This window comes from Sus scrofa, chromosome 14 (assembly GCF_054392235.1).
Source record: "Sus scrofa isolate SSC_HxYL_T2T_F1_AM1 chromosome 14, Sscrofa_HxYL_maternal_Yorkshire_Landrace_v2.0, whole genome shotgun sequence".
NCBI lineage: Eukaryota > Metazoa > Chordata > Mammalia > Artiodactyla > Suidae > Sus > Sus scrofa.
The window spans coordinates 82,426,345-82,446,213 of NC_139396.1; the positions used below are offsets into that span (position 1 = coordinate 82,426,345).

General features: G+C 41.6%; 1 protein-coding gene across 2 annotated transcripts in view; it reads left to right on the forward strand.

Moving 5' to 3' along the window:
- Positions 1-19,869, forward strand: part of NUP133 (nucleoporin 133) — a 51,573-nt gene that overhangs the window by 25,015 nt on the left and 6,689 nt on the right. For both annotated transcript variants that reach the window (XM_001928164.8, XM_084996928.1), the window contains 10 exons: positions 764-858; positions 4,519-4,743; positions 6,747-6,869; positions 7,755-7,851; positions 8,397-8,648; positions 9,299-9,432; positions 11,428-11,586; positions 12,224-12,359; positions 16,618-16,736; positions 18,903-18,983. In XM_001928164.8, the coding sequence (XP_001928199.2) occupies positions 764-858; positions 4,519-4,743; positions 6,747-6,869; positions 7,755-7,851; positions 8,397-8,648; positions 9,299-9,432; positions 11,428-11,586; positions 12,224-12,359; positions 16,618-16,736; positions 18,903-18,983 (1,421 nt within the window). The remainder of the gene's footprint in view (positions 1-763; positions 859-4,518; positions 4,744-6,746; positions 6,870-7,754; positions 7,852-8,396; positions 8,649-9,298; positions 9,433-11,427; positions 11,587-12,223; positions 12,360-16,617; positions 16,737-18,902; positions 18,984-19,869) is intronic.

The following is a 19,869-nucleotide window of genomic DNA, read 5'->3' on the forward strand; positions in this document are numbered from 1 at the left end:
AATTGTGTCAAACTCCCAGAATTTTCCTCTAAACTTTTAAACTCTTGGGTAATGTAATTAATAATTGCATTGAGGAGTTCCCATCGTGGCTCAGTGGTTAACGAATCTGACTAGGAACCATGAGGTTTCAGGTTCGATCCCTGGCCTTGCTCAGTGGGTTAAGGATCAGGCGTTACCATGAGCTGTGGTGTAGGTCGCAGACGCGGCTCGGATCCCGTGTTGCTGTGGCTCTGGCGTAGGCCAGTGGCTATAACTCCGATTTGACCCCTAGCCTGGGAACCTCCATATGTCGCAGGAGCAGCCCTAGAAAAGGCAAAAAGACAAAAAAAAAAAAAAAATTGCATTGAAAAGTTTATACTTTTCCTTTCGTATAGATTTTTCTTAACTTATAGCTTTAATAGCAGTAATTCTTGTAAAGCCAGTTTTTGTTTTTGTGTGTGGTTTTTTTTTTTTTTTTTTTTTTTTTTTTTTTTTTTTGCTTTTTAGGGCTGCACCAGTGGCATATGGAAGTTCCCAGGCTAGGGGTCGAGTTGGAGGACAGCTGATGGCCCTGTGCCACAGACACGGCAACTTGGAATCCAAGCCATGTTAGTGACCCACACCACAGCTCAGGGCAATGCCAGATCCCCGACCCACTAAGCAAAGCCAGGGATTGAATCTATATCCTCATGGATACTAGTTGGATTTGTTTCTGCTGCACCACAATGGGAACTCCCACAGCCGGAATGTTATATGTGTAAGTCTTGTTATTGTGTTTCAACAGAAGCACCTGGGTTCAGCAATACATCACTGATTATTCTCCACCAGCTCGAAGACAAGATGAAGGCCCATTCTTTCCTTATGGACTTCATTCACCAGGTGAGCAGGGATGTCCTTGACACTGGCCTTGTTGTGCCTTTTTCACTTCTCTCCAGGACAGCATGACCCCTTTCTTGCTTATTCCAGGGTGTTTCATTGACTAATGTCCATTTTCTCTGCTGACTTAAGTAAGTATTCCAGGGCTGTGTGGAGGCCCATTACTATAAGAATCAAAGCTCCATTGAAAAGAAGATAAAAAGAAGGAAAATGGGATATTTCAGTAGACATTTTATTTTAGCTTTTCTCATTACAGTCTATGATACCCTGTGCTGCATTTGAATTTCCTGTGTGCTTTTATGTAAAACTTAGGTTTTTGTGTATAGATTTTGTATTATTAGAAAGACAGTGAAGATTCTGAAGGCGGCGACAGGTTTTTATATGTGGATGTTTAATATTGAGTTGCCTTTGCCATCAAATACTCATTTAAGGTATTTGTTTTTTTAAGGGGTAGGGGAATCCCCATTTATATTGCGCCTAAAATTAGGAAATGTTTTTGCTGCTAGACAGAATTATTACACAGAATGGCTTGTCCTTGCCTTGTTGATTAGTTGTGGCTCCCAGGCATGGTCCAAATGAACTAATTTAATCCCATGTTTACATATTTTTCCCACAATCAGTAGTGCCTCCATGTTGAAGAGATTCATGTCAGGTCACCTCACAGAGCTTTCCACGGTGACAAGAATGTCCTGTGTCTGTGCTGCCCACTGGCTGCCGGGCTCTTGGAACAAGCTGGGACAGCTGAGGAAATTAATTTCTTTTAAATTTAATTAACAAATCTGTCAACACTTTGGTGGATCTGTGGCCACCTTATTGGACAGTGTAGTTCTAGATGATCCCAGAAATGTTTCTTATCCTGCATTCTGCTTCAGTTTTAATGCATGTTTTGGCTCCTGTCTACTCTTACTGTCTTGGCAAGAGAACTTCATTTGTTCATTGAGTCTTTCTTTTTTTAGTGTTTTAAGTGGGCTACAGCTTAATGGGGAAAAGATACAACGTTTTATCCTGATGTAACTGTTTAGTCAATTGTATCAGCGATTAGTATGTTACAAACCACCCCAGGATGTGTGGGTTAAAACAGTTCTGTGGGTTAGTGGGCCAGTTCTTAGATAATGTCATCTGAGCCCACTCCTTGAACTGCATTTAGGAAGGGCTGGGCTGGCGGGGGCATGTCGTGTCTGACTGGCGGTTGGTGCTGTCCGTCCACTGGGGCCTCTTAGTTCTTCTCCACTTGGTCTCATCCTCCTCCAGGCTGGATGGGTTTCCTGTAGTCTCAGGACAGCAGTCGAAGGGGATGAACTTAGAAGTTGTAGGCTTCTTAAGGTCTCACCTCAGATGTCACACATGTTGTCATTTCCTCCAAAGTGACATTGATCAAAGCAAGTCACAGGCCAGACCAGATGAAAGGGGCTGAGAAATTGATTCTGCCTCTCTGTGGGAAGAGTGGCAGAAGCACATTGTAGAGGGGGTATGTGCTGGCATGGGTGGAGTCCGTGGCCCTGAAGTGCCACCCTGAGGGGACGCTAATTTACCAGAGGGGAGAGAGCCATGGAGCTGGCACAGTTGCAGCATCTCTTGGCACAGCTTCCCTGAGCTTCAGACCCTTCTGGAGTCACAAAGCTGTTGGTAGCAGTGTCCATTGCAAGACCATGTCCAGCTTGATCTAAAAATCCTACTCCGCCTATGCCTTTATATTTCCTTTAATATTAGAGCTTACTTGATTGAAGAATTTACACTAATCGGGAAAAATGCCCAAGTAGATACTTGTGTCTAAGGAAGTAATTCTACATCTAAGGCCCTCCTCCTCATGCCAGACTCAGCACCAACAGAGCTGTGACTTCATTCCACAGGGTGCAGAGTGACATCAGTGCCTCTGCACAGCATGCCTCCAGTGTCCTGGGGTCAGGGGCCTGGGCCTGCACACGGTGTGAGGAAGCAGAAGCAGGGGTGAGGGATCCTCTTCATGTGTGGCCGGCAGGATAGTCACGTGTAGTGATAGCTTCACCAGCAGGCAGTGCTGTGATGTGGGGACACATAAAGCTAGCAGTCAGGGTGCCTCCACTTTAGCGTTTGTGAGGAAACAAGGGAATGCAGGTCAGGGAGACCTTATAACTCTTATTTTTAAATAACCAGGTGAACAGGTTGAATAAGTTAAGATAGTTGGATTCAATGAAATATTCAATGGCCATTAGAAATCTAAGTCAGAGGAATATCTGAATATGTAGTGAAAAAAAGAAGATGCTGTCAAAACAAGGACCAGAATGGAATATACACTATGACCCCTTTGTGTTTTAAAAAAGATCTCTTCTAGCACATAAATACCGTGAAAACAAAGGAAACTTAGCCGAAGAAGTAGCTGCAAGTAGAATAGACTGGGGCTGGGGACTTTTACCTCTCTGTACTATTAAGTTTTCTAACCATGCATAGTTTTTATTCATATCAGAAGGAATTCTCTGGGGATTTGGATTACTCTTCATTTTTATTTTCTGTGTTATTTTTCTGTATTTAAAATAAACCTCAATATATAAAGATTACGTCACTTTTTTTTTTTTCTTTTTAGGGCCACACCCATGGCATATGGAAGTTCCTAGGCTAGGGGTCAAACTGGAGCTGCAGCTGCCGGCCTGTGCCTCAGCCACAGCAACACCTGATTGGAGCCGCATCTGTAACCTGCACCACAGCTTGTGGCAACACTGGATCCTTTACCCACTGAGCGAGGCCAGGAATTGAACCTGTGTCCTCATGGATACTAGTCAGGTTCTTAACTCTTAACCCGCTGAGCCACAACAGGAACTCCAGGTCACTTGTAAATGAAATGAATTTTACTTAAAATGTGGAAGAATGTTCACTATTTATGTCCGTCTCTTGGCTTCTTCCTAGTTCAGGTTATTCCAGTGCTTTATCAAATGAGAAAGTTAGGAAGACTCCTAGAACTAGTAACACACCAGAAATGGACATCAAGCAAATCAGAGGCAGCTGAAGCAGAGGACAGAAGACTCTGCTCCTCCCCATGGGTTTAGGGTTCTGGACATCAGTCCTTGAAGATGGAGATGGCTAAGTTTCTAGTTCCCAAAGTTCTGGAATCTAGGGGAGTTGATCGATATAGATAGAAAAGAGCCATTTTGTGATTCTGACAACTGTAAACAATAATTTGAGGAATAAGATAGATAGAGACAACAGTAGTAGACAGAATCTCTGGGGTGACCTTAATCTTGGAATAGGAACATCTGTATTTTCTTACAGACGTAAATGGCCCTGGCAGGAAGTGTGTGTATTAGAAACAGCCTAGAAGAGAGGGGGAAGGGATAAATTAGGAGTTTGGGATTAACATATACTCACTACTGAATATAAAATAGGTAGCCAAGAAGAGCCTACTGTATAGCATGAGAAACTGTACTCAGTGTTTGGTAATAACATACAAAGGAAAAAAATCTGAATAAACATGTATCTATGTAACTGAGTCCCTTTGCTGTACCCCTGAAACTAACACAACATCGTAAAGTCAACTGTAGGTCAATTAAAAAAGGAGAAAGAAATAGCCCAGAAGAGAGACAGCTGGAGTTCTTCCTGGGGAGGGCTGGGGCCAGGTCTCTGTACCTGGTGTGACTGCATCCTCTTGTAGGTTACAGTAAATGCTTGCTTAGAATACGTGTTTGTCTCAAGGTTGGCCTATTTGGACGTCTTGGCACCTCTCCAGTGAGAGGGCTGCCGATGGCAACTCGACTGCTGCTGTGTGAGCATGCTGAGAAGTTGTCAGCCGCAATTGTCCTCAAGAACCACCACTCGAGGCTGTCGGACCTTGTGAATACGGCAATATTGATCGCTTTGAATAAGAGGGACCGTGAGATCCCACCCAATCTGACCCCTGCTGATGTCTTTTTCAGAGAGGTAAGAGCAGGTCCTCCTGCCCTCAGTGTGGCCTTGTAGGCTGCACCATTTCCTGAATGGGCCCCCGGCCAGGAAAGGGTGGAGGACAGAAGATCCTCCATGTTTTCTGGGTAAATGGTCACTCGTTTTTTGCTTTTCCTGTGATTTTGATTTTGTAAAGTTGACCTAGAGGTCCTCCCTGTCATGTCTGGATGTTTCCTTTGTCTCTCTGCCCCGGAAGGGCACCTTTGGGGCGGGCTCCCTGGCCCCTGGGTTCCTGTCCAGTTTGACAAAGGGCTCCTCTCCAGCCATCTCCATGTTTCTGTAGCTGCAGCCTCCTGGTGCCCCTTCAGGCCCAGACTTTACCTCCCCGCCTTTGCTAGCCCTGGGGGCTGCACCCCTTCGCTAAACTCCCCAGCTACCCTCTAGCTTCCCATTAGAAAGCTCAGAGGAAAAGAAGAACTTGCCGTAAACTTGGGAGGGAGAAAGATTAAGGTGCTGGCCAGCTGGTGACATAGTTCTTGTACCTGTGCAATGCCTTATAACCTTGTGAAACAGCAGGGCTGACTTTTCTGTCTCCCCTTCCAGGGGTTGATGCTAAGACTCAGAGGCTGATCATCTTTTTTTTTTTGCCACATCCGCGGCATGTGGAAGTTCCTAGGCCAGGGATTGAACCTGCGTCACAGCAGTGACAACGTGGAATCCTTAACCACTAGTCCACCAGGGAGTCCCCAGTAGTCTCTATCTGAGACAGCAGACGCTGGCTCTGAGCTGGTGTTGAGTGTGCTCTCTTGGGCTTGCTAGTAGGTCACTTCTGGAATGTACAGGCCTGTCCCTGTACAGTTCAATAGGACTGTCCTTCTGTTGTGGCATTATCTGAGGTTGGAAACAGTGCCAGCTCTTCCCCTGGCTCTGTGGAATTTGGAGTTGTTTTTGCATTTGGGAAACTTTTCTATCTGGTGCCTCTAATTTTATTTCCATTTGGACCTTTTTTCTAGGACATGTAAGGCAGAGCACTTTTTAAAAAAAATTTTGTTTAATCTAGGAAATATACCTAAAATCTGAATGAAAAAGAGCAATTCACCTCAAATTTTTGTGATCTAACAAAACTTGTAATTTGTGCCCCTTTTTGTCTTTTTTTTTTTTTTTGCCCCTTTTTGTCTTTACATAATTTTACATGATGAAGATTTTTAAAGAAATTATTAAGAGCAAATTGGATCAAGAGCCTGTTTCCTTTTTGGGCATTTGCATAAAAGTGCAGAGCATACTAGTTAATTAAATATAGGTACAACTTTCCAATTAACTGAAAAAGGAGAAGGATTTGGGATTTATCAGTTGGATACGAATTCATGAGTAGTAGCTTAGGAATATGATAGAGAAGAAAAACAAACAAACCTGAAAACCTGATTGGTTCCTTAAGAGAATGGTCCACATGTCTAAGACTGTTTCCATCACTTTTTATCTTCTTTTTTTTTTCAGTCTTAATTCAGGGCCCCCTTCATGGCATATGGAATTTCCTAGGCTAGGGGTTGAATTGGAGCTGTAGTTATTGGCCTACACCACAGCCACAGCAACGTGGGGTCTGAGCCACATCTGTGACCTACACCACAGCACACAGCAATGGATCCTTAACCCACTGAGCAGGGCCCAGAATCACACCCACGTTCTCATGGATACTAGTTGAGTTTGTAACCCACTGAGCCACAACAGAAACTCCTGTAACCTAGTACTATTAGAAGGTGGCATTGAGACTAATAGCTATAATAAACAAATATTTCATTTACTTGATATTTAAATAAGAAATCTACTTGCTAGCAATCCTGAATTTGCTTATTTATCAGGCTTAGTTATTTGGATTCTTGACCTAACTTTTCTTTTACAGATTTGTTTGCATCACTACCTGTTCCTCTGACTAGTGATCAGAGGACAGACTTAATGAGAAAAGTCCACTGAGTTGCTTCTAAGTAGATGTAATTGTCACGTAGTTTTTGTTACCAGCAGTTGCCATCTCTGTCCTTCCCCAGGTATCCCAGGTAGATACCATCTGTGAGTGTTTACTGGAGCACGAGGAGCAAGTCTTAAAGGATACATCATTGGAATCAGTTGAATGGGCCGAGGTGGTGATCAATGTGAACAGTATTCTCAAGGTACAGACATATGGTGACAGCTTGAGCAAATGAAAGCCCGTGAATAGAGGAGAGGTTTTCATATTCCTACTCTGCATCACGAATAATTGATAGTGGTTTAGCCATTTGTGAATTGAAAAAAGTTATGTAAATAGCAGTCATTTTATCAATCTGTTGGCAAACATTTTGAGCGTAGGCCTTGCGCTTGTTAAAAGTTTGTATAATCCTTAATTCTATTTGGTAGAATAAACATTTTATTTGGAGAAGGATATATTTATATATAAGTTGGCACATGTATTAATGTTACTGTAATTATCTGTCTCTTTTAACTATTTAAAACCTCACTGCTTAACATGATTGATTAAAATGTTCCATCTAATTTCAGCTATTGAACTTCATAGTAATGGTTTTCTTACTTTGGTTAGTATAGTTTTCTAAAATCAAAGTTAAATTATGGAGTGAAGCAAATTTTAAATGCAGAAAGAACCAACAAGTAATCCTATAGGCCTTTGCTGAGTAATTTTTGGTAATATTTCAAAAATAGACTTTGGCATTTCAGAGTATCTTAGAGTAAAATTCCTCAATTTTTTTTTTTTTTTTTTTTTTTTGGTCTTTTTGTCTTTTCTGGGGCTGCACCTGCAGCATACCGAGGTCCCCAGGCTAGGGGTCTAATTGGAGCTGTAGCCACCAGCCTATGCCAGAGCCACAGCAACGTGGGATCCAAGCTGCATCTGCGACCTGCACCACAGCTCATGGCAATGCTGGATCCTTAACCCACTGAGCAAGGCCATGGATCGAACCCGCAACCTCATGGTTCCTAGTTGGATTCGTTAACCACTGAGTCACAATAGGAACTCTGGATTCCTCAATTTTTTGCATGTGATAACACACTTCTTTTTTTTCCAGGACATGCTGCAAGCTGCTAGTCATTATCGGCAAAATAGAAGCTCTTTGTATAGAAGAGAACCCCTAGAAAAAGAACCTGAGTATATCCCATGGACAGGTGAGATTACAAACATTGAGCCCAAATATACTGATGTATTAGCAGTTGTTCATGATGTATTTCTAATGATCAGTGATTTGGGGAAGCATATTATTCCCCTAGTGCAGGTCTATAAGTGAGAAGATAAGTGCCATTTTAAAAATGAGCAGTTCTTATGAAAATCACTTTATTTCTTTGGAATAATTCATAGGTCTCTCTATAATTTATTTTTTAACTGGTATTTCTGCATTTACTGGGTTTTAGTACACATATTCATAGAAGTAGTCCTTGGCGGTATTGATGATATTTTATGTTGATTTAGCACAAGTAAGTAAGTGGAGTGCATTAAAGGAGTTTAGAAGGAGGAAGAATCACATTTACCTTGCTTTGCTAGGATATCTCCATGGAGAAGATGGGTTTGTGCAGGACATAGAGAAGTATCACCTGAACCCCTACTTGATTTCTTTTTCCAGCACCCCATGATGAGATAGAATTTTTAGGTGGTTGGTCTTTCCCCAGCCATTATAGAAACTTTACCTATCCTATTCTTTTGTATGACTTCACAGCAACAAGCGGTCCTGCTGGCATCCGAACAGCAATAGTACGGCAGCATGGGATCATCCTGAAAGTGGTTTACCCCCAGGCAGACAGCAGCCTCCGGAACATGGTGACAGAGCAGCTGGTGGCGCTGATTGATTGCTTCCTGGACGGTTATGTTGCTCAGCTTAAGTCTGTAGACAAATCTAGTGACCAAGAAAGATATGACAGTCTGGAAATGGAATACCTACAGAAAAGATCAGATCTCCTGTCTCCGCTTCGTAAGTACATGATATTAAGTGAGAGCTGTGGCTGTCTGAATCTGTGGAACAGAGGACGGAGTCACATCATTAATGCAGCAGGTTATTCAGAGTAGTAGCGTTAATCCAACGGTAGTTCAAAACTTAAAGCAAAGCTTTCATTGTATAGCTCTCTGTGTTCACTTATTCAACCTCATTGTCATTACTTAGCGGGCACAAGTATCCTAGACAATGCTGAAGGTGATTTAAACATGAATAAATCAACAGCCTGTGGCAGCTGCCTTCAAAGAGCTTATCGTCTCAAACCCTCACAGGAATAACCAGAACACAGAGTGGAGTGGATAAGGGCCGTTAGAGGTTGCAGATAGATGGTGTGGTTGTTTAGCGAAGGGCACATGATTGTCACAGCTGGGATTCAGAGAAGTAGCTTGCCTCGCTGGTACGTGAAGGAAGGGGATAGCGTTTTAGGTAGGCAGCAGTGAAGCAAGGACTGAATTTGCATCTTTAATGAGTTATATGGATTATGAAACTAAATGCCGGTACCTAGGAAGGTTTCCATTCATTATTTTTAGTATGTAACATGAATAAAGATAAAATTTCAAGGAATATTTTTTATTACACATTGTATTTTCACTAACGGGACTTTTCCCCATCTGTTCTCATTGCCACAGTCACACTAGGCCAGTATCCCTGGGCTGCTTCATTAGCAGAAAAGTATTGTGACTTTGATATCTTAGTACAAATGTGTGAGCAGACGGACAACCAGACCAGACTCCAGCGCTACATGACCCAGTTTGCTGACCAGGTAACAGCCGTGGGGGATGTAGGCAGCAGATCCTACAATAAGGCTTTTACTTTTTCATATCTTGCTTGGGGATTTTGAAAGATGGTACAGTCTTTTAGCAGTTAAGTAAATACTAATTTGTACATTATGTTTCCTAGTAAATTGGCAGAAAATCTCTATATAAATATTATTAAAAGATTCTTTGACTTTTGAAAAATACGCTGAGACTTTTATTTCTGTTTTTATGTTTTCAGTTCTAATGAAAAGTCCTTAGGTATATGTGGGTGTTGGTAGAGCTCTGGAATTTGAATAGAAGATCTTGGGAGCTACTTTTACAGAGTTCAAATTTCCATACACCTAAGAGTTTTGTTTTCCTTTTTTGACTGCGTGCTAGGGATCGAATTGGAGCTGTGGCCACCGGCCTATGCCACAGCCACAGCAACTTGGGATCCGAGCCACATCTGTGACCTACACCACAGCTTACGGCAACGCCGGATCCTTAACCCACTGAGCGAGGCCAGGGATCGAACCTGCAACCTCATGGTTCCTAGTTGGATTCGTTAACCACTGAACCATGACAGGAACTCCCCTATTTTTTTGTTAATGCTTACTTTTTTAAAAAGAAAGTTCCCACTGGAGTTCCCATCATGGCGCAGTGTAGACATGGCTCGGATTTGGTGTTGCTGTGCCTGTGCTATAGGCCAGCAGCTGCAGCTGGGATTCAACTCTTAGCCTGGAAACTTCTATGTGCTGTACCTGAGGCCCTAAAAAAAGAACAAGTAACATTGTATAAAATTCAGGAAACCACTATAAACAAAAAAGATTAGACTGTTTTTTTCTTTTCAGGGCTGTACTTGTGGCATGTGGAATTTCCCAGGCTAGGGGTGGAATGGGAACTACAGCTGCCAGCCTACACTACAGCCACAGCAATGCAGGATCCAAGCCACATCTGCAACCTACACACTGTTCATGGCAACGCCAGATCCCCAACCCACTGAGTGAAGCCAGGGATTGAACCCACATCCTCATGGATACTATTTGCATTGGTTTCTTCTGCACCACAATTGGAACTCTGAGGTTTGGGTTTTTTTTTAATGTGTTTGTGGGAGAAAAGGAGTGCCACGTCCTAACTGCTCAGCCATCTTGATCCTGCCTCCCCCTTTGTTACATTTATTTCATTTCTGGTTTCAAAGTTCTTGTGGGACTGGTGTGTTTCTTGCAGAATCTCCCCTTTACTGGGGCTATCTCTGAAATACGATGAGACTGCAAGACATTTTTGTCTTCCTTCCAGCCCAGCCTCTCATAGCACTCTAGCATCCCGCAAACATCCTGCATGGAAAGCTGGCTGGAGTTTGGGGCCTCTCTGGCACACAGTTCTACGGAGAACCTTTCATTATGGAGTGATAGAGCCTTGGCACTGCCCAGTAGAACTCTGTGATAATGGAGATCTTGCTCATAGATGCTATCTCAGATGGGAGCTCCTGGCCACAGGTGGCCATCGAGTACTTGAAATGTGGCTGGTGTGACTGAGGAAATGGATTTTACATTTTAGATTAAACAGCTACATGTGACCAGAGACTTCCATGCTGGACAACACACATCTAGAGTCTGTGATCTTGAGACTTCAGCAATACCCCTTTCTGACTGAATGTTCTCATTAGGCAAATGAGGTGATTAGCCCTACAGTGTAGGAAATTTGTGTTTAAAACAGGATTTCTCTTCTGGAGTTTAAAATCTCTGGAAGAGGAGTTCATGTCGTGGCTCAGCAGTAATGAACCCAACTAGTATCCATGAGGATGTGGGTTCGATTCCTGGCCTTGCTCAGTGGGAAAGATCCAGCGTTGCTGTGAGCTATGGTGTAGGCCAGCAGCTACAACTCTAGTCCTGAGGACTTCCATGTGCCATGTGTGTGGCCCTAAAAAAAAAATTTCCTTTGGAAGAAATTTATTATCAGAAGTGTATTTTTTAAAACTGTATTACTAAATATTATTGGATTCTTGGCTCTTTTCTTTGTAGAATTTTTCTGACTTTCTCTTCCGTTGGTATCTTGAGAAAGGAAAGCGGGGCAAATTATTATCTCAGCCCGTTTCTCAGCATGGACAGTTGGCGAGTTTTCTGCAAGCTCATGAACATCTCAGCTGGTTACACGAAATTAACAGCCATGAATTAGAAAAGGTAAGAAGGATTCAGTTATATAGAGTAGGTTTAGGCAATTTTTAATTTAGTTTTAACTAGGTTTTTGAATAGTTGAATACTAGTTAAATACTACTTACAGATTTTTTTTAAAGTATGTCTCCTTTCACATAATTTGATACAAGTATTTTTCATTTATGATGGTATTACCATTACTTGCTATACCTCAGTTAAAAAAGAATTAAACCTATTATGACTTGACTATTATTACAGTGAAATAAATCACAAAAACTTTAACATGTAAATAGCAGTCATTGGCCTTCTTTTGTAATGAATTTTTCTTATAATAAAAATGTTCACATTACCAGTCAAAACTGTACATGAATTAAAGTCTATCCTTGATAGGGTGTCAAAGTGAATATATAATTGTTATAGAGCAAATGTTTTATTTATGTCTCATTTCCCAGTGATTAGTGTGGGTGACTGATATTTATTGTGTAATCACTCTCAAATTATGGTACTGTTCTGTTTTTAGGTTTGTTGATAGTGCCTTGATCTTCCATTGATAGAGCTTGGTTAGGGGTAGGGGAACCAAGTTTGGGTTGTATTTAACCTTCATTTCAAAATGTGAGTTAGTATCCAGAACCTTACTACAGTTTTCATATTTTGTTTATCATAGGCTCATGCAACACTTCTAGGTTTGGCAAATATGGAAACTCGTTACTTTGCAAAGAAAAAAACCCTTCTCGGTTTGAGTAAATTGGCTGCATTAGCTTCAGACTTTTCAGAAGATATACTACAAGAAAAAATTGAAGGTAAAAGACAGTATTTGAACCAGAAGACTACACATGAGTCATGCTGTCAGTGTACTCTTAGAATGGGTTCCTATTAGCGCTTACTGGGACCCACTAGAAACAGGAGCCCTTTCTCCTTTGAGGGAGTGCTTTCTGGTCAGTGTCCTTAGACAGTTACCCATTTTCATAGTCAGGATTCCCTTTCTATAGAAAAGGAATTTGTGCTTTAAGTAAGAATTCCTGAAGAATAAATTCAAATGATTTGAACAATATTTGGATTACAACTTTAGTGACTCAGATGCTAAGAACCAGAACTGCAAAGAAACTTGACGTTTACTTAGTGGGTTTGCTATAGGTGGTAGTAATTTTGAAGCTATTGGTTTCAGAATTCAAAACTTTTTGGTGTCATAATAGTGAAACCATTTTGTGTATATTGTGGATTGATATGATTGAGTGTATTGTTATTTTTGAGAACCAAGGAGAAAGGAGATATAAATACAGAAGGAGCCTGAATTGCAGATGTCAGATATAACCGTGGTTGTCTGAAAAGTGTAATTCTTGGCTCTGTCCTCTGAATAGACCTAAAAGTGGTGACATCTGGTAGCATGAGTCCACCTATCCCATACTTGGTTTGAGCTCCCACTTCTCCACAAAAGGAAATGAGGGGTTACCGAGGAAATTATCTTGGGGAGTCTTGTTGGGCCAGAAAGCAGGCTTAATGTTGAGATGTCAGACAACACAACACAGCAGCTTCCACTGGCTGAGTTTGGGGATAACTTCAACAACAAAAAGAATGATGGCAAAAGATACTATTTCATAGTTTAAAAAAAAAAAAAAAAATCCAGGAGTTCCCATCATGGCACAGCAGAAATGAATCCAACTAGGAACCATGAGGTTACAGGTTTGATCCCTTGCCTCGCTCAGTGGGTTAAGGATCCGGCGTTGCGGTGAGCTGTGGTGTAGGTTGAAGATGCGGCTTGGATCTGGCATTGCTGTGGCTGTGGTGTAGGTCGGCAGCAATAGCTCCGATTAGACCCCCTAGCCTGGGAACCTCCATATGCCTCAGGCACAGCCCTAAAAAAAACAGAAGACAAAAAAAATAAATAAATAAAAATCCACAGGGATACCCGGAAGAGGAGAGGGTCCGTGAAATGCTTCTTTACAAAAAAAGTGTGCCAGCTAACAAATGTAGAAGGGCTGATTGACTTGAGAGTCACCATTTTGCAGTCGTGGTGAATAATTGATCAGCAAAGGATGACCACTGAGTTTAGAGGTTAGGGAAGGAGGATATTCTCATGTTTTCAGAGCATCATTGCACAGGTCTAGTGGACACTGTCACCAGCAGTGAGATAAACTAACATTACATACTTCTTGGAGTGACATAATATGCCAGTATATAATACCAGCCTGTGTTGTGTTCCTGCCAAAAATGTTCAACTTGAATCTAATCACAAGGGAACAGTGAGATATACCCTGGTTGTGGGGCATTTTATAATATGTACCATCAGCCAGACTCTTCAAAATTCAGCAGCATGAAAAAAAAGACAAGAGGCTAATTTAGATTAAGGGAACCTAAAAGCCATGACAACTAAGTGCAGTGTGAGTTTATTGATTGGCTCCTCCACTGTCCCCCAAATAGCCAAAACAACTATAACAAGTGTTTTGGGGACAGCTGGGGAAATTTGAACATAATATTAGATGATATTACTATTTGATGTTAAGTTCTTCAGGCCTGATAATATTTTGGTCAGATGTCCTTGTTTTTGGAGATACATGCTGAGGTATTTAGAAATGAAATGTCATGATGTCTGCAACTTTCTGATTTAGGGGAAAATGGGCAGATAGAGTAGAGATGGCAGATGTTAACAGCAGGTGACAGGTATACAGTCCTGCACATTGTATTCTTTAAAAAGTTCTGAAATCCTTCAAAGTACAAGCTGGAAGAAAGTATCTCAGCCGTGTGGTCAGGGGTTCAGTGTATATAAATAAGGATATTTGGCTGCAAGGCATAGCCTCTAAGTTCTGAATTCAAATTATACTGCTTCACTTTTTCCCTCCAAGGAGTAGGTGTAGTGGAAGGAGTCTGGACAGAAATTGGACAGATTGGAGTTCCCGTTATGGCTCAGTGGTAATGAACCTGACTAGTATCCATGAGGATGCAGGCTTGATCCCTGGCCTCACTCAGTGGGTTAAGGATCCAGCGTTGCCAGAAGCCGTGGTGGTTGCAGACGTGGCTCAGATCTGGCATTGCAGTGGCTGTGGTGTAGGCTGCCAGCTACAGCTCCGATTCCACCCCTAGCCTGGGAACCTCCATGTGCCATGGTTGTGGCCCTACAAAAACAAAGAGATTGGTCAGATCTAGTTTCGCATATTCTCTCCAACTTACTGGCTAGCTTTATGATCTTGGGTAGCTCATTTACCCTCCTAAGCCTCTGTTTCCTCGTCTATAAAATGCATTGTTCTGAGGATCAGAGACAATGTGTGTTCCTTGGAAAAAATTTCTCACACATACCGAGTGCTCAGGTCCTAAGAGCTGGCGTGTAACTTTGTTATTAAAATTACCCTTTGCTGTTTGGGAGACTCTTTCTTCAGTCTTTTGTTTTCCAGCACTAATGGTGTGTATTCTTAGAGAAGTGTGTATGTAATCTGCAGCCCGGCTGGTTGTCCAAAAGGGGAACCATGTTTTAACCTGGCTGCCAGAGCTAGATTCTGTTAATCAAAATAATTTGACATGCTTTATTATTTCTGGTTCTCCCTGGGTCTGGTAATCATTCTGCATTGATTGAGCCTTACCACAATGAGACTATTTCCAGGTCTCAGTAATTTCTTGCAGACTATTATTGCACTGTATCTAATTGAAGGGAGTAGGTTTTGGTTTTTTTTGTTGTTGCTTTTTTTTTTTTGTCTTTTTACTATTTCTTTGGGCCGCTCCCGCAGCATATGGAGGTTCCCAGGCTAGGGGTCAAATCAGAGCTGTAGCCGCCGGCCTACACCAGAGCCACAGCAACACGGGATCCGAGCCGCGTCTGCAACCTACACCACAGCTCACGGCAACGCCGGATCATTAACCCACTGAGCAAGGGCAGGGACCGAACCTGCAACCTCATGGTTCCTAGTCGGATTCGTTAACCACTGCGCCACGACGGGAACTCTGGGAGTAGGTTTTTAAAAGATAACTTTCTATTGGTTATATAAATAATTACTTGTGAAAATTTGTATAGAAAACAACACAACAGAAAAATAAATTGTCTGTAATCCCACTGCCTTAGAGTTAACTGCTGTTACTTTTTTGTGCATCTTCCCTGTCTGTTCACAGATGGTATGTGGAAATTGCACAAAAGTGTAATGTTTACTTTTATAAGATTGGGGTCATATGGAATGATGGCATTAGTTGGAGGAGCATGTTTGTTGCTTTGGTGATTGCATTTTGCTATAACTGGTGTGCTAAGCAGCTTCATAGCATTCCCAGCTCTTTCCCCCTGTTCCCAGCTCATGGTCATGGGCAAAGCCAGTAATGATCTGCAGTCTAGACAGTTTATGCAGGTTAGAAGCCCTGTCACCTCACTGTGTAGAGACGCCCATCATGAGGTAATAGGTTTGGTGCGTGGTCACCTGGGTTTTGTTTTTCCTGGAGTAACTCATGGTGGCTTTTAAATAGATCATTTCCTTCACTGAATGAAATTATACTGGCAATGAAAATTATACTGGTAAAGCAAGAAGGACTTTACAGAGTAGCCTTAAAAGGAGCTGAGAGACCTCAGGTTTGGGGGATTCATGCTTCATGAAATCACCGTCTGCTCTACAGTTGCTTCCATCAGTAGGTGTTTTCTTACCTCTCTCCCCTTCTAACTATTTCCAGTTGGTGACACTTCATATGATTTGCATCACACCATGAATATTTCTAACAGAATTAGGAGTCAAGAATAAGCAGAATTAATAATATTCTAAGATCATTGAATAGTGATGGAATTGCCTTTAAAGCTGTTCCTTTTTAAATTCAGATGTGGGTTGTTTTTTTGTTGTTTTTGTTTTTACTTTTTGTGGCCACACCTACATATGGAGGTTCCCAGGCTAACGGTTGAATTGGAGCTCTAGCTTCCGGCCTACACCACAGCTCACCGCAATGCCGGATCCTCAACCTACTAAGTTAGGCCAGGGATCGAACATGCAATCTCATGGTTCGTAGTGGGATTCGTTTCAGCTATGCCATGACAGGAACTCCTAAATTCAGAAATGTCTTATGACAGCAAAAGTGAAAGCTTTCCCCGTTGCTTTCCAGAAATGGCAGAACAGGAGCGCTTCCTGCTGCACCAGGAGACCCTTCCTGAACAGCTGCTGGCCGAGAAACAGCTAAGCCTCAGCGCAATGCCCGTACTGACCGCATCACAGCTCATTGACGTATGTGCTTTTCAAACCTTTGCACTGTTTCTTAGTCTCAGAACAACCTCCTGTTTCTTGGGCCATGTAGTGCAGTTTGTCAGAGTCATCGTCTTTCCATTTCCTACTTTCCTGGTAACTTTTCCCTGGAACAAATTGTTAGAAGCTGCTTGGGAGCAGGAGGCCAGTTCGCAGAGATCAGTGGCCCAACCTCTGCCTCCCTGTAGACAGAGATCTCCACCTGTTTCTAAGGATGCTTATCCAGGTGACCAGAAGAAATTACTTATATTGTGCTTTTGTAGTATGGGACAAATATGTACCATGAAACATAGTTGAGGCTTTTCTGAAAGAAAAGTGGTATTAGGAAGTAGATTTCCATAGCCTGTAAGTGTCATCCTCACCATTTTCCTCTGCAACATAGCAGCTTCCTGAGGACATAACTAGATTAGGACTACAGCCTGATAGGATAATGTTGTTGTGCGCACTTACCACCTTAGCTCTACTTCTCTTCCTTTCAAGAAAGCATTTCGGATGCGAGAGTGATGTCATAGGATCATCTTGAACTCGGCCTGATTATATTAATAAGAAAGCAAATAATTTAAGAACTTGAGCATTTTAGCTGTTGTTAGTAACAGATTTCCTATAATTGAGTTCACGACAGCCTCTTCTGATAAGCATATTTAACTTAAAAATCTAAGCAGCTGTTGTTCATTAAGACTATTGTGTGCTGGTAAGAAGAATAAAGTAGTGCCAGTTTTACTCTACTATACCATCAATTTTAATACCACATTTCAAGTTCAGTGTTGTTAATATTGTGGAGGAAAAAAGATGGTCAGCAACAATGAAATAAAGTGTTTAAGTGTTGTAAGACAGTGACACCAAGCGGATAGCTTTTTTTTCCCCCTGAAATGGCTTGAATGTTGTTTTTGCTATTAAAGGATTATATTCAGGTTTTAAAAATGAAGTTTGGGAGTTCCCGTTGTGGCTCAGTGGATTAGGAATCTGATTAATATCCATGAGGATGTGAGTTTGATCCCTGGGCTCATTTAGTGGGTTAAGGATCCGGTGTTGCTGTGAGCTGTGGTATAGCTCGCAGACATGGCTTGAATCCCATTTCGCTGTGGCTGTGGTATAGGCTGGCAGATGCAGCTCCCTAGCATGGGAACTTCCATGTGGAAGAGGTACGGCCCTAAAAAGCAAAAAAGCAAAAAAAAAAAGAAGATTGTTGGAGTTCCCATGTGGCTCAGTGGGTTAAGGATTTGGTCCCTGGCCTGGGAACTTCCACATGCCATGGGTGCGGCCAAAGAAAAATGAAGTTTGTCATCTTATAAATAGTTATTGGAAAAAGAATATAGGAAAAATTCAAATTGATATTAATAAAGCAAGCATTTATCTGACTATAAAATTATGGAAAATATATGAGTATATAGTCAGCTTTAAGCAATCAGGAATAACCATTAGTAACATTGGTGTGTATTTTCTTCTCTTAAGTAAACTGTAGACCAACTACACACTTTATTGTAGGTCTCAATTTTTAAAACTGTTCAAAGGGCAACATTTCAGAAGCATTATAGCCAGCTTTAAAAATAGAAGCAATTTGGCAGCAATTTATCTCAGAATAGGCCCAAAAGAATACTGAAACCTATACCATCTTGAACTTAAGAATATAGATTTGCTGACATTTTTAAAGTATATATACTAAGTTATATAAATTCATTACTGAATGAACATAGGATTGGGGTTTTTTTGTTTGTTTTGCTTTTTAGGGCAGCACCTGCAGCATATGGAAGTTCCCAGGCTAGGGGTCAAATCAGAGTGATAGCTGCTGGCCTACGCCACAGCCACAGTAACATGGGATCTGGGCTGAGTCTGTGACCTACACCACAGCTCACAGTAACGCTGGATCACCAACCCACTGAGGAAGGCCAGGGATTGAACCTGCATCCTTATGGATACTAGTTGGATGCGTTTCCACTGCGCCACAAGGGGAACTCCCGTGGATTGTTTTAAAAGACAGTTTGTTGTGAGGTAGGTGGTGTATAATTTCCAAGTGTGATGCTGTTATTATTCACTATAAAAATACCTACCACTTCTTTGAAAGACATAATGACTTCTCTGTAAATGTCTCCAGACTTGGTTATATGATTACTTACAGTGATCCTCTCCCCTTATTGTAACTCACTGTAGCTGTACATCTGTGAGGAAAATAGAAGAGCTAATGATTATGATTTCAAGAAGGCTCTGGACCTGCTGGAGTATATTGATGAGGTGAGTAGAATCACTCTGATCCCAGGCAACTGTCACAATTTGTGTATGGTTTTCTCTAGGACTGAGGACATCTGAAAAGTGTTCATTTTCAAAGACTCTCTTGTTTAGCTATCCATCATTCTTGGAATACATACATCTCTGTAGAAAAGCTGTCAGGAGACCTCACTTCCCAATCATTCTCACATACCTCTGGGTGCCCTTTCCCCAAACAAATGAAAAATGCTGCTTTCCAAGGTCCTGATGTAGATTTTCTCTCTCATTTATTGAGTCACTGTTAGTTCTTTAAACTGAATGCTGCTTTATCAATTTATTATTGGTAATATTCATCCTAAGAGAAGCTATTTCTCAGCCTTCTTTGAAAAAAAAGATTATAATGATAATGCTGTAGGATAAGTAGTTGGTCCTGCAGTTTGAAAATATTTTGTTAGCTTATAAAAATGTAATATGGGAGTTCCCATTGTGGCTCAACAGGTTAAGAAGCCAACATAGTGTCTGAGGACGTGGGTTTGATCCCTGGCCTCACTCAGTGGGTTAAGGATCCAGCATTGCCACAAGCTGTGGAGTAGGTTGCAGGTGTGGCTTGGAGCCTGGATGGCTGTGGCTGTGGCGTAGACTCGTAGCTGCAGCTTCAATTCGACCCCTAGCCCAGGATATGCCGCAGGTCTGGCCATAAAAAGAAAACAAACAAACAAAATAGTAATGTGGTGGCTCTTCTGTTACTCTGTGTAAAATCTTGAATCTCTCAAGCTTCGTGATAAAATCAGATTGTCTCAGAATAATCGGAAACAAATTCACCAAGTTATTAATAGTCTTACTCCTTACATAGTATTAATGTCTTAAACGGAATTTTTAAAAAATTACATATTAAAGCACAGAGTTCCCTGGT